This window comes from Corvus kubaryi, unplaced genomic scaffold, assembly GCF_017639235.1.
Source record: "Corvus kubaryi isolate FWS band 111438036 unplaced genomic scaffold, C.kubaryi_AGA036_p1.0 74, whole genome shotgun sequence".
NCBI classification, from domain to species: domain Eukaryota; kingdom Metazoa; phylum Chordata; class Aves; order Passeriformes; family Corvidae; genus Corvus; species Corvus kubaryi.
In genome coordinates this window covers 16,894,529-16,913,648 of record NW_024582061.1, presented here as the reverse complement: position 1 = coordinate 16,913,648, position 19,120 = coordinate 16,894,529, and the positions used below count along the sequence as shown (strand labels likewise).

The window sequence follows — 19,120 nt, the reverse complement described above, 5'->3', positions numbered from 1 at the left end:
AAGATACCAGACTTTAGGTAGATAAAAGGGACTGTAGTTACCAAAAAGTAGAATCGGAATGTGACGTTTAGTATCGCTCCTTCTTTTTAATTAAATGCTTGTGTTAAATGTTTGGGAAAGAGAATCACAGAATCCCAAAATGGGTCATGTTGAAAAGGGACCACAGTGGATCATCTGGTCCAGCCTCCCTGTTTGAACAGGGTCATCCCAGAGCACATGATGATGCTTCTGCATCCTTTTCAACTCAGACTGTTCTGTGATTCTCAAGTGAAATTGCTTAAAAAAAAACAAACAAAAACCCCACAATAAAACAGCCCCATTGCTATTAAATATGGCACAGGATTGTGTCCAGATGGTTCTTGAACATCTCCAGTGAGGGAGACTCCGCAACCTCCCTTGGCAGCCAGTTCCAGTGTGTGGTCACTGCACAGTAAAAAGTTCTTCCTCATGTTCAGGTGGAACTTCCTGTGCCTCAGTTTCTGCCCGTTGCCTCTTGTTCTATTCCTTACCACGACCGAGAAGAGCCTGGCTGCATCCTCTTACCACCCTCCCTTCAGATGCTGATAGCCACTGATGAGGTCCCCTCTCGGTGGCCTTTCCTCAAAGAGAAGCGAAGCTGCTGGTGAAGACGCAAGGAGCTACTGCAGTTACAGAGGAAGGACCAAGAACGCATTTCCCGGGCACCTGACGCTGTGTTTCTCCAAAAAGCCTCTCAGATGATCCCGGCCGCCCCCGCCTCCCCCGCCGGCTCCCCCCGGCCCCAGGGCCCGCGCGGGGCGGGGCCGCCGGCGCACGTGACAGGGCGGGTGCCATGGCGGGCGCGGGGGCGGCGCGCGGCAGCCCAGAGCTGGCCGGGGCCGCGGGGGCGCCGGGCCGGGCGGAGCAGCAGCCGCAGCCCCCGAGAGCCGCCGCGATGTCGTCCGTCGCCTCCTACGAGAGCCTGGTGCACGCCGTGTCCGGGGCCGTGGTGAGCGCGCGGGACAGCGGTGGGCGGAGGGCCGAGGGCCTGGCGGGGGGCGCGGGCCGCCGGCAGCCTTTGTTCGTCCGGGCCGGGCCGGAGAACCGGCGCGGGGCTTGGTGAGGCTGGAGGCCGGCGCTGGGCCTGAGCAGCCGGAGCCTCCTCTGAGCCAGGGGGAGCTGCAGGGACCTGCCCCTCAGAAAGCCGGCTTGACGCATCTGGAGCTGGGCATCACTTCAGCGGTGACGATCTAAGCCTCCCAGAAACTCAGGCAGAGGGGGCAGCACCTCAGCTGTGTAATCCGAGAGCTGTACCAAGCATCGTCCTCGTGCCACGGCCTCGTAAGTGCTTAGGAGTTTCGAAGGGTGAGGCAGTGCATAGGTGTTAATCAAAATGTACAGCGAGCGCAGTGCAGCCAGAGGAGGTTTGTGTCGGTTACTGAATTTAATTTTTCATGTGATGCTTGTAAATTAAAAAGTCACATTTAATCTATGTAGATTTCCTAGTATGCCCAGCCCTTGAGTTTTTCCTTTCAGAGTGCTAGCTCTAAATAGCAAATCGGCCTTCTGCTTCCAACAGATTAAGAATTTTAGTGCATGTAGCATGTTGGATTGGGCATACTGTCTCCTACACGTCTCCTATAGGATGGAAGTTGCCAAATGTTATTGAACAGTAAACACTGGAACAGGCTGCCCAGGGAGGTCATGGAGTCTCCCTCTCCGGGGACGTTCAAAACCCGCCTGGATGCATTCCTATGTCACCTGCTCCAGGTGACAGTGCTTTGGCAGAGGGGTTGACTGGGTGATCTCCAGATGTGCCTTCCAACCCTGATAATTCAGTGATTCTGTTACAACAGCTGATTCTAAAAAGGGGAAAAAAGACTCTAAGGGATGTTTTGGTTTTATTATAAATAAATACAAGATTTTTGTCTGCTCTTTAAATACTTTTAAGTCTGCTTGTTTAAACACCAAAGGCAATGGGGATTTTGTTTCCGCTTTCAAAAAGTGGAGCTCTCTCAAATGAGCTCATTATTGAAATACTACCCATTTTCCTTTTGCTGACTTCTACAGAAGTCAGTGATACTTTCTAGACCTTGCTGTTAGCTTCTCACTTCAAATACAGATCGCTGTAATCAGGTTGTGCCCCTGAAAAAAGTTTGTGGCGTGAACCAAGCTTATAAATCCAGCCATAAACCCAGTACTGTGTTGAGCTGATGCATCAAAAGCACGTGTCAGACCACAACGTGATAACTTTTGTTTGTATTCTAATATACTGAAAGTTTGTATACCTTCTAGGCAACCTAGTCAAATTTGAGGTGAAGGAATAGTTTTGTGAATAGTAAAAAAACCTCCAGTGCTTGATTTCCTGTGAACTTTAATTGAATTACATAAGTATTCTTTAACTCTCCATGTAGCTAAAATATAATTTTCCTGTTGTAAAAGCTATAGGGATGAGAATTTTATGGCAGTATTCTAGAGCAGTCAGGCTGCTTTGTTGGCTGAATAGTGGCTGAAAAATAGTATTTAAATTTTTTAATATGTTTTAAGTTTTTTGTTATTACTATTTTTTATAAAGCCAAGCTTCAGGCTGTGGTCCTGCACACATCTTCTTGGCAGCAGTCACCTCAGGCCATTTGTTCCGGGCACCTCGTGGCTACTGCACAGTTGTTTATCTGGTGCTGTGACTGGTCAGTGAATTGATGGGGCTGAAGAAGTAGCCCAGTGGAAAAAGTAGTTTTTCAGCCAGATCAGTTTCTGTGTCTGCATCATTGTGTAGGTGCCCAGAAAGGTATGCTGCCAGATTGGAGGAGACAGGGGTGCAAATACAGTTGACCAAGAGCCTGGGATTACGTGAACCAGTCTGTACCTGTCCCTGTGATTATTCAGTGGTAATGTGACTCGGCAAACTACCGAGATCCCGTGCTGGCAGGGAGGTGGTGGGAGGGCTGACAGTGAAGTCTCACCCTTCCAGCAGTGCAGGGTAATCCATGGCAGCATCTGTTCCTGCAATCAGTAGTGTAACTTACTTCACCTGCTGGTTTCAAGTGCAATTTAGCAAGGAATCTGAGTCTGTCTCGAGGGCTTCTGTTGTTTGGAAAGGACTGGTCCTGCTCATCCCTCTTTTCATTTCTTCTAGCTGTGAAATCCTGTCTCCCCCATATGATGTTTCCAGCAGCCTCCTCATCATGTAGTTGAGTTGTTCCATTTGTAAACCCAGGGGAAAAGTAACTTGGCTTTTCTATTTCCCTTTAGCAAAAGAAGGGGAAAGGGTGCAAATTGTTTTTTATGTGCAATGACCTGTTAGGTCAGCTTAGTTATCGGATGATGTTCTCTTGAACTATAGTTCCATATAAATTTTAAGCCAGTTTGACAGTCAAACACTGGAACAGGTCCTTAGAGAGGTGGTCAGTGCCTCATGCCTGTCAGTGTTTAAGAGGCATCTGGAAAATGCACTTAACAACGTGCTTTAGCTTTTGGTTAGCCCTGAAGCAGGGTGGGGGCAGCAGAACTAGGTGATCACTGCAGGTCCTTTCCAACTGAAATAGACTATTCTGTGTCTTGTGTCCACAAATCCATTGTGTCCTGTGTGACGCTAGCCAGACTATTTCCTCATTTCCATTTCCTAATTTTGAGTGCAAGTGTGTGTGTGTGTGTGTTGCTGCTGTGTGGTGCATTGCATTGAGAGTAGGATTCAGGACAAATCTCACTTTGGGAGGATGGAAGCAGGATGAATTGAGCAGGGGAAAGCTGGAAGTTGTAGTGACTGCAGTCTTGTTCCGTGCGTAGGTGTAGCTGCGTTTTGAGGTTGTCTTCAAACCTGTGGTAACACAGCTCTCATTAGGAGGAGTATTATGGATCTTTCTGGCACTTTTTTGTGCTGGCACTGACCTTCTAACTGAGATATGCTTTTTATAAATTTTCAGTAGATGGGTTCATTAATCCACTTGCTGTCCAGCTGGGTACATGGTAGGTGCTGAGAATGAGCAGACACAGCACAAGTACATGGGAGAGCAGAACCAACCATTTTGGCAGGAGCCCAAACTAAACGGGTTAAAATAACCTGGTAGTTGTGGCTAAGCCTTTCCTTTCGTCTGCTACCTGGTGTTACGAAAGCTGTTTTAGTGAAAAACAAAACTGGAGAAACCTAAGTCTGGTTACGACTTCGACCCAGAGTTGTTTTAGTGTGGAAACACCACCAGAAAAAATAATCCTCTGTTGCTGATTGTAGAGACAGGTCCAAGCAGGAGGACGTGCTCTGGAGCTGGAGTATTTCCAGAGGTCAAAGCTCACTTAAATGTATGGCATAAGACAGCTCTAGAAGAGCTCAAGTCACACTGTGCACTGTACTTTAAACACAGCATTGAGTGACTTGCTGTGTCCCAGACCTTCCCACCATTTAAACTGTTTGCATGGCTGCAAATGGAAGAGGTGCCACAGCTTTAGCAGCCATCTGATGCATGGAAAACAGGTTTACACCAAGCCAGGGCCTTTTTGAGGCTAATGGGAGGTAGAGAAAGTGCAATATGTTTGTTTTCTGATGCCTACTAGATTAACTCTTAGGCTTCAAAAACCTTCTCTTTTGGCAAAAGGCTTTTAATGGTTTTAGTTTTAGCTTGATCTAATGCAAGAGCGACACTGCCCCCACCCCCATTTGTAAGTATGGGAACAAAAAAATGTGTTACGTCTGGAATTTATCCCCTTTCTAAACTTTCTCAGCAGACTGGTCTGTGGGTGAGAAGTGAAGTGCTACAAAGAGTCTAGCAGGCACTGTATAAGCAACTGATACACTATATAGCCAGTTTATTTTGTTTTTCAGGGCAGTATGACTGCAATGACTGTATTTTTTCCTTTGGATACAGCTAGGCTTAGACTTCAGGGTAAGTGTCAAAATCTAGTTTCTTTGTACAATGGTGTTTCTGTTCATCCTGGCCTGGGCACTTGTAAGGGTGGTTGTAGGGGGATGTGTTTTACGTGAACAGGAGTCTCAGCTGTCTAACATTAACAGCATTTTTCCAATTGGAGGTAATTCTTCCTTTTGAAAGTTGGGCAACCTTTTAATTTGCTGAAAAGGCTGTGTGATCTGTGGACAGACATGGCTTTTAAATGATTATCTAAGACCAAAGAGAAAAACAAAGATGTGAGATTGCACAGGATTATATTTGTGTGTTGTTGTTTTTGGCTGCTGAGAACACTTCAAAATTCAGGGGTAATATCATGAAAATCAAGTCTAGAATTATTCCTGAGGATGGTTTAAAGGGAAAAATCAGGGTCAGAACTGGGATTAGGAATATGTAATATTTACAAAAATGCATCTGGGTATAAACTGTGTTGTTCTAACATTCTATCTTCTAATCAAAAGTCACAGAATCACCAAACATTTTAGAGCTATGACTAGAGCTCCATTAAGAATTGGAGTGAGATCATCAGCCAGGTCATCAGAAGTATGTAGCTGAGCAATGAACAGCTTTCAGTGCAGGAAGAGACTGTTTTGCTAAGGCTTAGCTGTTTGCAGATGAACTGTAGGGGATTGCTCTGCTGCTGGTGCTAGTCTGGTCTCCAAGGAATAATTTTGAGAGAAATTAGACAGGTCCAATTCTAGCCCTTTACCTAAGGGGAACCTGCCTTCAGTTCATGTCACAGCTATTAGGAACTGGTAATTACAGATACTTTGAAGCACAACTGAACCTGCTAGTCTGGGGAAGAATAAAAAAAGGAAGTAGTCTTACCTAGCAAATGAAAATAAGGAGAAGTAGGGAATTTCTGTCCTTTATGAGGAAGAAGAAACATGAGCTTGCAGGGTATATTCAGAATTGCAAGGATAAGGACTAGAAAAAGAGTGCTAAAAATCTGAATAATCTAAAAGTTTGATTCTTCTGTTTTCCAGTTGATGAGAAGCGGAAGTCAAAGACAACACCGGCAGTCCTTTTGGAAATAATCAAAGAAGAAGGCCTGTGAGTAGATGTTAATTTTCTGTTTGTCTTCTTGTAGACAAGCTCTAAAATGAATTTGATTATGCTTTTAAAGTGGAACACTTTGCCTCTGTGTGGACAGATTTTTATTCCGAATTGAAATGTCTCCACACAAGTGTGATATGACTTGCATAATCTTACGTGTTCATCTTTAGCTAACTAAGATTAACTTTCTTGAGCACCTTATGCAATTGATCTGTTCAGTGATGTAACTGTGCCTTCATTAGTGAGGTAGCTGTGCCTCCTCAGAAATGCAAATGTACCTTCATATACCTGATCAACCAGCTTTGTCTGCCTGGATTCTTGGGTGTGTCTATTTCTCATAACCAAGATGAAATTCCCAGACAACTGAGCCACTTTCAAGAGGAGAATTGAGACATGTTTCCCAGTTGGAAGGTTTTTTTCTTCTCCCTAGCATGTAGAAGTAAACAACACATGACACTTCATGCTGGTGGGATTCAATATCTGTCTAAAAGCAGTTAACTTTCAGCAGTGCTGTGCTTTAGTATTTGTCATAGTCTGAGCTGAGCTGGCTGGGAAAAACAGTTGTATGCCTGTCCTTGTTAGCAGTATTTTCCTAACTGAATCCCTGGAACTCCTAAGTAGACTAGAGCTTCCAGGATATTAAAGCTGACAAAAGTTTAACTTGGCCCATAATGCTGGGCCACCTTTGAACTTGGGCAGTTGTACGCATGAGGAGTTCTCTGCCAGCTGATCTCTCTTGTTCACATTACTGCATTACCTCTGTCATGTGAGAGTGGCAAGTAAACTTCAATTAAAAAAAAAAGGAAAGAAAAAAAAGGAAATATAAAGAAGTTAACTGAGGTGGAAAGACTGCAAAAGTGGTCATCCTACTTTTCCTGTGAAACAGAAAAATCAGTAGCTCTGGCAAGAGAGGAACATCGCTTCTTCCAAAGGTATTGGGAAGGCCTGGTGAAGCAATGGTACTAATTTAGAGATGTGCCTGAAGTAACACAGAAAGCCCAAACAACAAATCTGAAATGTGATGTGAGATCATAAACATTTTGTTCACATTAGCTTGTAGTCTTGTCTCATTACCATGCTTTTGTGAGACTGCTTCTCTCGTCTAGATAAAGCAAATAGGTTGAGCTAAAGGACTTCCTGCTGAAGTTTATCAAACAGCTTTGCTTTCTTCCCTGCACTTCCGTTGTTTTCTAGGTGATCTAGGTGAAAGGTGTTCATTAGTGTACACCAAGCTTTTCTCAAAGTTGCAGTGAATCATGGATGCTACTACTGACAATTTAAGTCATTAAAATAAATTCATGGGTTTTGTTTTAGTTTCATGTTTTGTACTGTAAGATGTTCCATTTGAAAATCATCAGAAATCATTCTTAATAAATCAACTGAGCCCAAACTAACATTCTCAGTTAGAGGACATGATCCCTAGAGGATATTTCTCCCTTTCTTTTCCAGCACAGAAGAGATAGGTAATATAAGAATTGTTTTAATTTAGTTTATGAATAACTTCATAGTCAGGTAATTTGTAATTGTAACTGTATGGTTAGTTAAGCCTGTAACTTCAGAAGCAGTCTTCAGAAGGTGTATTCCCAGCTACATGGGAGGGAGAGGCACTTGATGGATTTGAGACAAAAAGGTGACATTTACATTTTAAGAAAAGTCAGATGTGGTGTTTACCAGCCTTACACCTTTTACAGTCTTATTTGAGATCCTTAAATTCTGTGTACTGCCAGTATTTTAATGAATACTAAAGAGCCTCTGTAACTACTGCTGCTGGGGTGATTTTTTATGCTTTTAACATAATACCAGCTCTCTACCTGTTCTGTGCAACTCCAGTGAAGGTGTGTATAATTATCTTTTTTTGGATGTGTTGTAGAATGTGTTGGGAATGTAGAACAAGCTATTGAGGTGTCCCTGTTTTACAGGATCATCAGGCCTGTCAGAGAGGGGAGCTTTGTTAGTCAGCTGTTACGAAATCATTCCTAAATCAATATAGCTTTAGATGATATTCAGTTTTTTATCTGTGATTAATCTAGTTAAATTTAACTAGGTAATGTCTTTTTCTCACTTACCTGGCTGATTTGCCCTAGATTTTACCGTAAGGCATTTGTTGGAAGTTCTTCCCACCTGTGTATCTTGTGTCCCAGGCTACATCCTTTGGAAGACTCTCCTAGGTGGAGAATATGAATTTCAGTAACTAGTCTTAAATGTTTAAATTTTGTGTGAGAATCCAGATACATTTTTTCCTTACTCAGGAGTTAAGTATGGTTTTTTTTACCCTTGCTGATAAAGACATACCTAGTTAGCACTTTATGTAGTATAGAGCGCTGTATCTCACATAAAATCAGCCCGATCACATAAATACTATGCTGATTCTTACTGTGACTTTTTGCTCTCCATTAGGTTGGCACCATATCGAGGGTGGTTTCCTGTTATCTCCAGCCTTTGCTGCTCCAATTTTGTTTATTTTTATACATTTAATAGTCTTAAAGCCCTCTGGGTCAAAGGTCAGCATTCAACCACTGGAAAAGACTTGGTTCTTGGGGTTGTTGCAGGTAATACTTAAAAATCTCCATTTTGTCAAGAATGTATTTTTGGTATATGCTATCTAATGATTTTCTTTATGAAGTCCTTTGGATGTCACACTGAGTGCTCACATGTCCCATTGTATGCAGACCTGCTTCTTTCTAATTGCTCCTCTGTGTCCTCCCTACCTCCTAAAGAGATGCATAGACCATTCCTGTTGTGAATTCTGGCACAGAGCACAGTGCTCTTGTGGCTTAGGATGATATTTGTGTCTCGTGTGGTGCTTACCAGGTATTTAAGCATCATCAGTAAGATGCTGAAGACAAGTGGCAGGGAGAGGTGATAGTTGGGTTTTTTTCAGAGGAAAAGATATATGCCATTTTTGAAATAATTTCAGTTGCTGTAAGTAAGAAATTTAATGTAACCATTTGGGTGTCAGTTTTCAGACTTAGTTTTAGGTTGTCACCTGACAGTGACAGGAAGTTCCTAGATATATGCAGGTCCAATGGGACCATATGTTCTTTTTTATTCCATCCTCTTATGTGGATGCTACAGTGCCTTCTTTGAAGGGATCATAACATTAGTGACTTTTCTAGCAAATCCAATGTGCAAAGTTACCACTGTGGGCCTTATGTTTGCCAGTAATATTCTTCAGGGACTATTGCTCATGTGAATGCGTAGAAACAAGCTGATTTAAAAAAAAAAAAAACAAACCCTGTAAAAAAGACCTCTGGGTTTGGGTTTTTTTGGGGGGATGGAGGGGTGGTTGGTAGTTTCTTGTACTTTCAGTGTAGGTATAATGACTGGCTGAATAGCTGGTGGAAGTAAGGAAGGAAATTCTTAAGTTGGTTATATGTCTGTGGTAAAATTCCATGTAAGTATATTTTGGAACACAGGCTGCAGGAATAAGGTACAAATTATCATTTACTTTTCCTATATGTTGTGTTGATTTTTTTTTCCTTCTTCCTACCAGAAATTTCAGTAGCCATGTGAATCGGGGGGGAAGGGGGATAAGAAAACATTTGAAACCTTCTGTTTCTGTAATCTTGCTGTGTTTTGCGTTAGGAGTAGTGAATGTACTCGTGACCACCCCTCTCTGGGTAGTGAACACACGCCTGAAGCTGCAGGGAGCAAAATTCAGAAATGAAGACATTGTACCAACCAATTACAGAGGCATAATAGGTAAGCACCTGTTGTTGTCTTCAACCAAAGAGAAGTTAATGAAATAAAATATATCAAGGACTTTGAAGACTTTTGTTCATGTAACTGGTTTCACCCTGTAATCTCTGCCCTACCCTGTCACTTTGCAGTTGTTGAGTCTTACAGGGAGCTGGACGTGGCTATTTATGATGGTAATTAGGAGTGTGCACTCCTGTAACTAAAATACCTATTGCAAGGGCAGATATGTTATCATACAGATAATGGGGCAGTAGTGAGCCCCATGAAGTGGCAGCTGGGAGTCTGAGTTAGGACAGACAGTCTGAAAATTAAACTTCACTCACCTTTATCTCTTACTCACATGTTCAGGCTGTCTTCCTTTTAAAACCAACCAACCAACCAAATAAATATTACTGTAATTTTGAAGAAGGTTTGGAAGACCTTAATGTGGATGCCACACTTGGGGAAAAAAAAAAAGAGGGGGTTGCCTGTGCTGATGATGAGTTTTATTTATGTTAATGGTGATGCAAGCAAGAACCTCCTTTGTCACTGCCTTTCTGTTAACTTCTGGATTAAAATGGGAGATAAAAATGCTTGCATAAAAGACTGCAGTGGATTTTTATACACTTTGTGTATTAGGCTTTAAGAGTAACTTCTCATATCTTTTATATTCAGAGTTTTGTACTCAAAACATTAATGATTTTTTTCCCCCACCTTTTGTCTCAGATGCCTTTCATCAGATAATACGAGATGAAGGAGTCTTAGCTCTGTGGAATGGTACTTTCCCCTCCTTGCTGCTGGTCTTCAATCCTGCCATACAATTCATGTTTTATGAAGGCTTTAAACGAAAGCTTTTGAGAAAGCAGCTGCAAGTGAGTATGTTTTGAGGCCAGATGATGAACATGCTCTGTTATGAGACAGGTTCTTTGATATGCATCACTTGAACAAATTCAGAATGTAGGTTTGGTTTTGGTTCTTGTCTTTTTGAGTGGTTTTTTGAATTAGTGTGTCTAAAAAGGGTCCAGCATCATGAAATGAGATGGGAATCTTTCATCTTCCTAGGGAAGAGATTCCTGTAATGAATTCTTCTACCTGTAAAAATAAAACTGCTGTCCACGTTTGTTTGCATATGTTCACAGGTCTTGATTTAAAGTAGAGATTTCAATTCTAATATATCTTCTATAAGTATTTACATACTGACTGTTTTGAAGTCTGCTTTTAACCCTTTTTGCAGTAAATAACAACTTTTTTTTCTTGAAGATCTCAATTTTTCAATATAATTTTACCAAGGATGGACACTAGAATTAAACGTAGCATTACAACCATGCCTTCCTGATTCTCTAAATAGAAGTATAATCACTTTTCTGTCTCTGCTTTATAGTCCTCTTCTTTTTCCTTATTCTTTTTTGTCTATATCACATATAGCATCTCAGCTGAACTCATGTTCCTTTTATGTTCCAGCAAACTGAAAAACGTTCGTGTTACATTTTCAGATAATGTCATAACATATCTTTAAGATGTGGTGCTTTGCTGTTAATTTGTGATTTTAGAATGTTAGGTCATACGAGTATGTTACCAAGCCATCTAGTTTTTCCTCAAGACACAGTGAGATTATTTTTACATGAGATTTTGCATCATCAGTGAGGCGTGGATTTTTTGCTGTCTTTAATTAATAGTGCAGCTGTAGCTCTCCTTTTGTGCTTTATGGATCTACTCAGTTACATTATGCACAATACATTTTTTGAAGGATGAGCTTAGCTTCCATCTGCATTGTTATTTTCCTGTTGGTTAATAACATATTTATTTATATATTTATTTCCTGTGGGTTTTTTTAATTGCTTAGTTCCACCTTAAATTGGGGTATTTTTTTGTCCGTGATCAGTGAAGAGGAGAAATACTTTTTTTTTTTCACCTAGCAATGGTAATTCTTATTTTGGACAACATTTTTCTTCCTATTTGGTCCTTTCCTGATTCTCTTAACTATATCAGGTTGACCTTGTGTAAGATGTGCATGCATGAGCATATTTTTAATTGCAATCAATATATTTTAGAATTTATTTTGAGCATGTTTTGATCTGGGCACCTACTTATGTTCAGTGATTAACACTGTTAGACTGAGATGCACTGTAATCAGTATAGGCTGTAAGAATGTATTTGGTGCATCCTGGAGCAGAGTGGGCTTTGGTGCTGAGGATGGGCTTCAGCAGGGGTTCTTAACTAATAGGGAATGAGATTTTTAGCCTATAGCATTGAGACTAAAATTCTACCTGGGAGCACAGTGATTATGTCTCAGGAATACAGAGTGATGTTCAAGGAATCTTTCACTGTCACCTTTTCACAAGTACCATGTGACTTTTTAGTTTCACTGTTGCAAAAACTGAAATGCTTTTTGATTGATGGTATGTTAAAGTATCTTATCTTTTGCCCACTCTTGGTGCTTTAAAGTGGTCTGGTTGTGTGGCCTTTTATCAACCATGTTTTAGTAGTCTAGTTATACTGAGAAATGCAAAAACAGGTAGAAGTTACAAATAAACTTAAGTTGTGGAAAAGTAAGTTAATTGAACTATAACCAACTCTTTAAAATTATAAGACCCTGAGATTTCCTGAAATCTTTATGCCAAAGATCCTTAGATAATCTGGTAGCAGGTACCAGTACAGAATCCCCAAATACAAATGGGTAATTGGCTGTTTTGGTAATATGTGGAAGTAAATCTATTCTTTATCTCTTGAACAGCTCACATCTTTGGATGCTTTTGTCATTGGTGCAATAGCCAAAGCAGTTGCCACCACCCTCACTTACCCTCTGCAGACAGTACAGTCAATTCTGCGGGTAAGTAATAATTTCATTTCAGGGTAACTCTGCCTCTGACTTGGTCTGTATCATGGAAGCCTTGTTCACATGGCTTGTTTTTGTTTGTGTTAATGGACCCATTGTTTTGGGAGGCATTTTTCCCAATGCATGTCACTGATTAGAATGTCTCTCCTCTTTGGTTTTGATTGAACTTGGTGTACTGATGGACATTTGTTTCAAGTAGCTGGTAGGATTGCCAGCATATCGTATTAGTACAGTGCTTCACGGAAGCTGATGCATTGTGCTGCTTTTAGACACGACAAAAATGTACATTTACTTCTTGGAATATAAAGGGAAAATGTGTCAAGTGGGAAATTAAAATTAAATCTTCTAAAACCAGTCTGTTTCCAGATGACCTATAGTAATAAAAAAAAAGTTCTATTCGTAGGCTTTGTTGGTCAGATGATGGTCTGACCTTGTCAGTGTCCAAAATGTGATTCATCAGGGGAAGCTGAGCTCCCTCATAAATAATATCTTTAACCACTTGCCTGGCCGTGTAGGCTAATTGTAGTGGTAATGGAAACACTTGCATTTATTCTTACTTGCAATTTGTATATGTGCTGGATAATAATGCTGCCTTCAGTGTGTACCAATAATGTTGAAATATTGACACAAGACAAAACTGGGGGGTAGGATGGAAGGAGGAGACCTGGCCATGCATAAGCATATTCTACTTCAATTTCTGTGCCTTAAACCCTGTTTTTGTAACAGTTAAATATTAATAAGTGTTTCCACATGAAATATATTTTCCTAAGTAAGGAGAAGGCTTAACTTGCCTGTATGGTAAAGCCATTGTGTATGTTCTAAAACTTGGACAAATTTGGAGAATGAGTTGAATTGCTGAAAACAAGCCTTCCATGCTGAGGGTATCACTTTTCAGACTTCTCTAATAAGGGAATTTTCTTGTTAATTGTTCATCTGGAAAAAGTAATTTTCAAGCAAGTTTTGCAATTATTTTTCACACTCTAATTAGAATGGAATAAATGTATCTTGATTTTTCGTAGCCTGTAACAAGATAGTTAGGTTGCTGTATTTCAAAGCAGGAGGACTTGAATATATGTACTGTGTAATTTTGTCAGCAGTCATCTTTTCTGAAGTTTTCATAATTTTGGATCAGCTGAGCTAGTATTTTCTTTCAATGCCTTACCCTGTTTTAACAGCCTGGACACATCTCAGTAGCTAAACTAATAACACAGACTTCTGTTACTGGAGTGGCAGATACAGAGAAACATTTAAGCAGAAATAGCTCTGTTTGGATAAGTTGCAACATCAGTCTGGTTTTAATTTGTGATGCAGTTTCTCCTGGTGTGAAGGACAACTGGAAGGAAAGTTGGAGTGCTCTGTTGTAGCCTGAGCACTGCACAGCAGTGCAGGTTTCATGGGGCTGCATCCACAGAGCAGCTTCAGCCCTTGTTCCTTTCCACGGTTCCGAGAGAAGTGGTTACAGTCTTGTGGCTTCATGTTTTCTTTCTCCTTTTAGCTTTTTGAACAAAATTCTTCTGACTCTGGATGACAGTGTAAAAAAAAGAAAAAAAAAAAAAAATTGCCAGTCCATCCTCTCCCTGTGATGATGGGGAGCACAAGAACCTTGTGTCTAGTTCTGCAGTCACTAGGGGTGACTTCTGTCCCTTTGCTCTATGAAAGAACAGCGAACAGCCAGGACCCCTGATCACATCTGTCGAGGATAGCAGAAATGTGTGTCTGTGACATCTGTGCTGTCCAGTTCAGACTTGCTTTACTTTGTGATGTGTTTTCTAATCTAAAGTTGACATTGTTCTAGTTGATGTTTTTGTCACTCACACTAAGTGATGTTAAAAAAAAGGGTTATGAGTAAAGGCTCAGTATTTTCAGAACTGATATTCTGCATTAAAAAAAAATATATATATATATAGTTGCAGGGGTTTTTTGGAAACAATTTTAGCAGATTTACACAGAGACTAATATAAGCTCAAAATAATTCATATAAACTTACACATCATAACTAAGTTCTGTCATCAAAGTAGTACAGGACTTTTTTTTTTTTGACCTTAAACCTTTAGAAACTTACTCTTTTTTGAAAGTTACTAGGGTTCTTTGTAATAAAGTCTCTACACCTTCACCTCCAACTCTGGCACAGCTCTCTTCTTGCTGTCATATAATGAACAGTTATCCTGTGTAATTGACAGTCTTGTCATTTGGTATGTCTCTCCTTTTCAGTCATTAAAACTGTGTAACACTGGTGTTACTCATTATACAGTGAAACTGTTCTTTAGCCTATGTGTCAGTAAAGTGCAGAAAAATTAAATTTGCCTCTGGAGGTACAGCAATACAATTAATGTTCTCAGTGATCCCAGATGAAAAAGTTCTGTTTAAAACTAAGGTCTCTTTTCTCTGTCACAGTCCCTTTGGGAAATCTTCAGTAAACACTGAAGTGTTAACATCCTAGTGAAAAATTAATGGTTTTTTTCTCTCTTAATGAACCTATGTTTGTAGTACAAATATTGTCAGTGGTGGAGAAGAGAGGAGAATGAAGCACCTAATTGTGGTGTAGTGTGGAAGCCTATGAGTAATCTGGGCAGTGACTGACACTGTAACTTGGAACCTAGTTAGCAATTTTTTGGGGAGTGTGTCTGAGTCTGACAATAATTCTTAACATTGATTTATCAATATCAAATGGTTAGTTGTTGATGAGAAGATTGTGGATTTTGAGTGCATATTTACCTAATGATGGGAGATTTCCACTAGCATTCTGCTGCTGCTGTTTCCATCCAAATTATTAAGATACATAGTAAAGAAACCTGTATCATCCTAGCATTTTCTTAAAATTTTTGAACTGCCTAGATCAGCTGGTATACTTTACCTACTGTCAATGGTAATTTCTTACCCCTAAGAAGTAGCAGTTGCCTGAGCATGTTCTGGGAAAAAACTCACCCAACACGCAGTTGCTCAAGTTCACCTTTCTTAGCACAGAAGCTTAATACAGGCTTCAAAAGCTATTAGGCTGTGCTGTTACAGATAAAAGTGTGCCAACTCTTGTATATTAATAATTCATAGTTACAGCTTGCTGACAGTACTATTGACCTGTATCAGATAAAAGTATCAATGAATGCTAGAAAAGGAGTTGCTGAAATTGCTAGTTTAACTCTTGAGGCATAAAACTACAGCAGCAGCTATCATGCCTACTGAGAACCAGCTTGGGGATAAGCAAGTGCAGTGAGTAAAAGAAATATCATTCAGGCCAGGTAGGTGGATCAAACGATTTTTAGTTCTTCCACAGCAGTTCACACATAAGTGTTTGCTCCAAGACCAAGCAGATAAATTTTGTGTTCAACTATGCAATCTCAATGCAGTAATGATTTGCAGATGTGTGAGGGTCTGAATCTTTGCGAAGTGAAAGCTGAGAAAGCTAGAAAGAACTTGTTTTGAGTGTCATATCCCTATTAAGACTGCAAATTATGCTTTTGAGATCTTGAAAACTGCTTCTTCCAGAGCAAATGAAAGAGAGGTAATGTGGCCTTTGTTAGAATCCATCTTAAAACCAAAACAAATTACAGTAGTATGTACAGTTTTAATGCTTGCAAGCGTGAGCTTTGGCCTCAGTTCTCTGCTGATGGCAATATAACGTGGAAAATGTTTAAAGAGGTTTAGGGTAGGGTCTCCAGATTTCATGCATGTATGGTGTTCTCTGCCAAGCACAGTGGGGAAATAGTACAGCAAAATACTCTTCCTTTTTTTCAGTTTGGACGCCACAGATTGAACCCAGAGAACCGAACACTGGGTAGTCTTAGAAATGTTCTTTACCTTCTTCAACAGAGAGTGAGGTGAGCTTTCTCATTTTATTTCTGCTCCCATGATATAGAAGACTTGAGTATTACTAATATTTGGAAAATGTTGCTGGATCTGGATTTTGTTTCCTTTTGCCTCCCTTAATTTGAGTCAACCTGGTTTTTGTAATATATTGTAGAGTAAGCTCACAAACCCAAATTCCCCTGAATGCCTGTACAGTAAGTGGCATCACGGATACAGATGGATAATAAATAATTCGATTCACCTCTCAACTTGAAAAGTAGCAGGTTTCTTGCACAAAAGACCTTAAATTTCTGCAGAATTTTTTCTTTAAAACATGATTAAACATAGCTGGCTTGAGATCAAGAGTGGGTTTAAGATTCCTACAGTTGTCATTAAATTGTGATATTGATTCTTCTTTGTAGTGATTTACTTACAGAAAGCTATTCATACTTGTTTTCTTGTTTGTTTTTTTCTCCTTAGGCGTTTTGGATTAGTGGGACTTTACAAAGGCCTTGAAGCAAAGCTCTTGCAGACAGTCCTTACTGCTGCTCTTATGTTTCTGGTGTATGAGAAACTGACTGCTGCAACCTTCACAGTCATGGGATTAAAGCACTCACGCAGACATTGAAAAGGAACCTATGCCAAAGAGTCCGGAAAACACATTCCGTTTGTGAGACCTGGCTGCGTAACAAAGGGTCCTCACTTTCTCTGCTTCTCTTTTTAGCCACCTTTATCTCCAGTATTTGGAGAAATCTGGAATATGCTCTATAGGACCTGTTGCCACAAATTCAGGGATAGCCCATTCCCTATTGTTCTGTGGACTCACTGTGTTAAGAAACAAACTAGAGACCTTTTTAAGCACTTGACATGAAATTTAAACTATTACGTGACTTGGTTATTTGGTTGATATTCTTGGCAAGAATGATTATTTCTCACTATGCTTTCTTGTTTGCCCTCAAATTGTCCTCAACTATTCTTGTCTTTACCTTCTGTCAGCAGCTGGTGGGGCTGGTTTTGTGTTATTTTCCTTGACCTGTGTTTGTCACTTTGTATTTGGTTCATTAAAATAATTCATAAAGAATAACATTTTTGGCATGGTTTTTCTTTACCTTCAGGTATGTTTGTGGCACAGGATCTGAACTGCTGGAATGGATATTACAAGTGAGTGGGCAATCTTGTCTTCTTGAATCCAGCTATTTTGAATCTTGAAAATTTTGAATGCAGATACTGACTAGATAGGGGGAACATAACCTCTTGCTTTTTCAAGCTGAGTCCCTCAAGCTGACTCAAGAGAACGGGCTTGTTACACAGAAATACGTGAAGTATTCTGTGTATCACGTATCACATATTCTTCCTTGTGAGAATATGTGAATTCACACCATGTTCTTATGCAGACAGGGAGCACTGCCCCATGCTTCAGAAGTGCTGTGCCCACTCAAAAATGTGATTTGTTTATTTTTCCACTGATATTCCCAGACCGTAAAGCCTAAAAGTCATAACTGTTGTCCCAGTTAATGTACATGTGTGTTCATTCTGCATAGTTCTGGTCAGTATTCCTAGACCCTAAAATCCCAGTTAAATCCTGCTCTGTCCATTGTTAAGTTGGCAGTAGGATTTGTTCTGAAGAACCATCTTCTGTTGGAAGTATTGAAAGATTTCGTGGCAGTTTAACACCAAGAATGTCTGGGAGAAGACTTAAGTGCTGCAGGAAATTCATTACTAAGTTGCAGAATGGCATCTGTTTCTGGAGTCTCAGTTGAGTCAATTTTAAGTATGAAATTGTAAAACAATTCTGCAGATAATGTCTTTTGAGCAAGAATAAAAGCCTTTACACCAATTGCTTCTTTTAAGAGTATTGAGAGTATCTATACAAGAAGAATGCCCTTAATCCAGTGCTGGTTGACTTTCAGTCCAAGTAGGATTTCTATAGACAAGTAAGAATGAAAAAATGCAATGAGCTGTAGTTATACTTTGATAAAGAATGAAAATGTAAGACTGGAGACCTCACCACTGGAAAAGAATGAATCACAATTCTGAAAATTTCAGTGAAAATACTTTTTTTACTGAAATGAGGTGCCCTGTGGAAAGCTATTTTGCTGTCTTTTGGGTGTTTTTAATAAGAAATTTGGAATCGGTAGTATGGCTCTTGATAAACTATCTCACCTGAAAATTCCTGCTGTCAGAATCATTGTGGGTAACTAAAGTGGTTCTCGTGCCAGCCTGGCTGAAATCTGCGTGGCTGCCAGGAGCTGGAGTTCAGCGCCTCGGACTTTTCTGGTCTGTGGTATGAGGGAGCAATTCCTACAGAAATATTTTTCTGGTTGCTCTACCTATAAGAAGAAAGGAAATGCTTGCTAGCATTTACTAGCCAGAAAATGTCTATCTGCCAGTGTGGATTCAAAGGGATAAAGTATTTCCTTTTTGCAAAAAAAGCTGAATACAGAAGCCCCGTGTAAAGGAATGCTGGCCTTGGCTGTGTCTGCGTTACCATTAAACCTGGAACAGATGTTTTTGCCCTAAACTCTCTACTTGGCTCTGCTGACCAATTATAATAAAACAGTTTCATAAAGGAATGAAAGCAAAAGCTACTGAAGCTGGGAGCATCTCCAGTCTCCTTTTAATGGTAGACCTGTGGCATTTAAAATGTTTTTTGCTTCTGCATTCTCCAGTATTGATTTAGACATTAAACTGAAATAACTGAAAAACTACTTAACCTTGTGTGACTGAGCCAAAATGCAGATGGTTGAGGAATTATTTAGTCATTTGTTCGATTGGCAGGCAAATGTTCGTGTTGTAGCTGGTACCCCTACCTGAGTTTTCTCAGATGTAGTTTGAACAGATGATGACATTTCTGTTAAAATTATTTAGGCATTGGTGAGTATTTTTGGGATTAAAAAGTCCATAACTTATC

The 19,120-nt window shown here is 40.2% G+C and overlaps 1 protein-coding gene across 2 annotated transcripts; it reads left to right on the top strand.

Moving 5' to 3' along the window:
* Positions 1–798: 798 nt before the first annotated feature.
* On the top strand, positions 799–17,289 carry SLC25A17 (solute carrier family 25 member 17). Of its 2 annotated transcripts, none has more exons than XM_042050941.1 (9): positions 799–967; positions 4,775–4,835; positions 5,843–5,909; positions 8,310–8,461; positions 9,498–9,614; positions 10,317–10,462; positions 12,325–12,420; positions 16,159–16,241; positions 16,690–17,289. In XM_042050941.1, exons 1-9 carry the CDS (start codon positions 812–814, stop codon positions 16,835–16,837), a joined length of 1,026 nt encoding a protein of 341 aa, XP_041906875.1. In that variant the 5' UTR covers positions 799–811; the 3' UTR covers positions 16,838–17,289. The 2 variants fall into 2 exon arrangements, with proteins under 2 accessions (XP_041906875.1, XP_041906876.1); XM_042050942.1 differs by lacking the exon at positions 799–967 and adding an exon at positions 1,100–1,299.
* The last annotated feature ends 1,831 nt before the right edge of the window (positions 17,290–19,120 follow it).

Bases quoted from the DNA above. Each gene is read 5' to 3' on its own strand.
- SLC25A17 (XM_042050941.1), top strand. From the start codon at position 812: ATGGCGGGCGCGGGGGCGGCGCGCGGCAGCCCAGAGCTGGCCGGGGCC. The intron at 10,463-12,324 runs GTGAGTATGTTT...TCTCTTGAACAG, and splicing joins TTTTGAGAAAGCAGCTGCAA to CTCACATCTTTGGATGCTTT. The intron at 12,421-16,158 runs GTAAGTAATAAT...CCTTTTTTTCAG, and splicing joins CAGTACAGTCAATTCTGCGG to TTTGGACGCCACAGATTGAA.